Source organism: Neomonachus schauinslandi, chromosome 14, assembly GCF_002201575.2.
Source record: "Neomonachus schauinslandi chromosome 14, ASM220157v2, whole genome shotgun sequence".
Lineage (NCBI taxonomy): Eukaryota > Metazoa > Chordata > Mammalia > Carnivora > Phocidae > Neomonachus > Neomonachus schauinslandi.
Genome location: NC_058416.1, coordinates 14280101 through 14282120, shown reverse-complemented (window position 1 = coordinate 14282120; position 2020 = coordinate 14280101). Strand labels below are relative to the sequence as shown.

The 2020-nt window shown below is 44.0% G+C and overlaps 1 protein-coding gene across 1 annotated transcript; it reads right to left on the bottom strand.

The window, feature by feature from the left end:
* Positions 1-413: 413 nt before the first annotated feature.
* Positions 414-935, bottom strand: LOC110577003 (eukaryotic translation elongation factor 1 epsilon-1-like). Its single transcript, XM_044921245.1, has one exon. The coding sequence runs from the start codon at positions 933-935 to the stop codon at positions 414-416; it is 522 nt and encodes a 173-aa protein (XP_044777180.1).
* Positions 936-2020: the final 1085 nt, after the last annotated feature.

Here is a 2020-nt window from a genome sequence, read left to right as displayed (position 1 = left end):
GTGTGTTGGATATTAATAATATATTTTAATGGAAAAAAATTATGTTGCCTGAGAGAGACATACTGCACTACCCTACAATGTCACTCCATTTCTTAGTAACATTAAGTTACAGCTTCTTTTTTACCCATCTTTTAACTTCTTCCACAGACATTTCAGTACTTCGTAAAAGACTATACTGTTTATAGTGGAAGTACAGGGATTTAGAATCAAACCAACTTAAGTTCAATACCTGTGCCCTCTAAAACTCTCAAGTCAAGTTTCAGCTGTTGATTTTTTTTTCAGACATAAGTTAATTCCATGAACTTGAGCAAATAAAGAATGACTGTGTATCAATTTACGCTGGTTCTCTGGTCCAGAATACACTTTCCATTTAAAATATTTGTGATCACGCTTCTGTATGTCATGGATAGCTTCTAGTGGGAATTAGTATATCGTCTGTTCTTGATGAAGAGAACAATGGACAGATGTTGCATAATCCCTGGATAGTGCTGAATGTGACAAAACCAGTGAGACACACTAAGATATTTCTCCTTTTCTTGAACTGTCAGGTCAACTCTAAAGCGATGAAGTCCATAGTACAATAGGATATCTGCTAAGGTAAAGTTAAATCCTGTAAGGTAGGCTTTATCTTCAAGACAGGAATTAAGATCCTTCAACAGAGTGCGGATATTGTCTTTATTGGAGTGTCCATCTACTTGAGTTACCCTGTATTCCAACCACAGCTGAACGGATGCTTTTTCTTCTGCAGTGCTCCCAAGCAAATATTCTTTGTTGGCCTGCTTGACAAGATGAGCTGCTACAGGAGTCAGTCCTGTTAGACTTGGACCATTGTTTGTTTGAAGAACTGGAATCTGGTGCTCACCCTGAACGCTGTATTTGTTCCCTTTACTCAGCCCCAGGGACTTCTCAGGCAGCGTCAGCTCTGTGGCCGCCATCTTCTGGCAGGAGCTCTTGGCAGGGGCCTCAGCTGCTGATTTTTATTTTTACAGCTACTTCGTCTCCTATTTCACCTGGTCATATGCATTGTCTCGACTGTGTCAACATTTACAATTTTTCACAGAAAGACACCATCATCCTATAACTGTAGTTTGGAGAGTGGTATGGACTGTGGTCAGAACTGACCTCATGGAAACAATCATTTCTGACACAAGCAATGCCACAGTACCTCTCCCACGGGCAACTGTGCCCACTCCCATGCTGAATCCTAGACCCCAGAATCTCAGCGTGGGCTGCCTGACCCCTGGACCTCTGCTTGCCCGGCTGGGAGAGGCCAACACAGAGGCACAGGCTGGCTGACATTCAAAGACATGACTTGAAAGTTTAGAAGATCGTCAGTGTAAGAAGTCTGGTTAAGCCTATATAATAACTTGTGCTAAGAGGCGTATCATGGAATAAAATACTCATTCAAACTCAGGTAGCTAGTCCTTGTAGACTGACTCCAAAGATGGACATCAACAATTCCTTCCATCCCTGTGTATGTCTGTCACTCCTCCATCAACAAGTGGGAGTCTGTTTCCTCCTCCTGAAGCTGAGCGGGCTCTGCAATTTGCCTAACTAGCAGAACACGGCAGAAAGAAGCTAGTGATAGCTCTGGGCCTAATCCAGAAGATGTCTGGTAGCTTCCACTTTCACTCTTTTGTGAAGCCTCCATGTGAAGCAACATGGAGCCTCCACATAAAGAGGTCCAGCTACTCTGGTGGAGAGACCACATGGAGGGAGAGACCAAGAGAGATGGGAAGGGGGTGGGGGTGGGCCAGTCCCCAGCCATTCCAGCCATCCCAGCTAAGGCAAGTAAACCTACCTTCGTTTCCTAGGGCTGCAGTAACTGGGTGGCTTAAAAAAATAGAAAATTTATTCACTCACACTTTTGGAGGCTACAAGTCCAAAATCAAGGTGTGTCAGCAGGGCTGGTTCCTTCAGGAGGTTCTCAGGGAGAAATGTGTTCCTTGCTTCTTCCAGCTTCTGATGGTTGCCAACAATCCTCAGGGTTCCTTGGCTTACAGTGACATCACTCTAATTT

Excerpts from the sequence above, each read along its gene's own strand:
- LOC110577003 (XM_044921245.1), bottom strand. The coding sequence starts at position 935 with ATGGCGGCCACAGAGCTGACGCTGCCTGAGAAGTCCCTGGGGCTGAGT.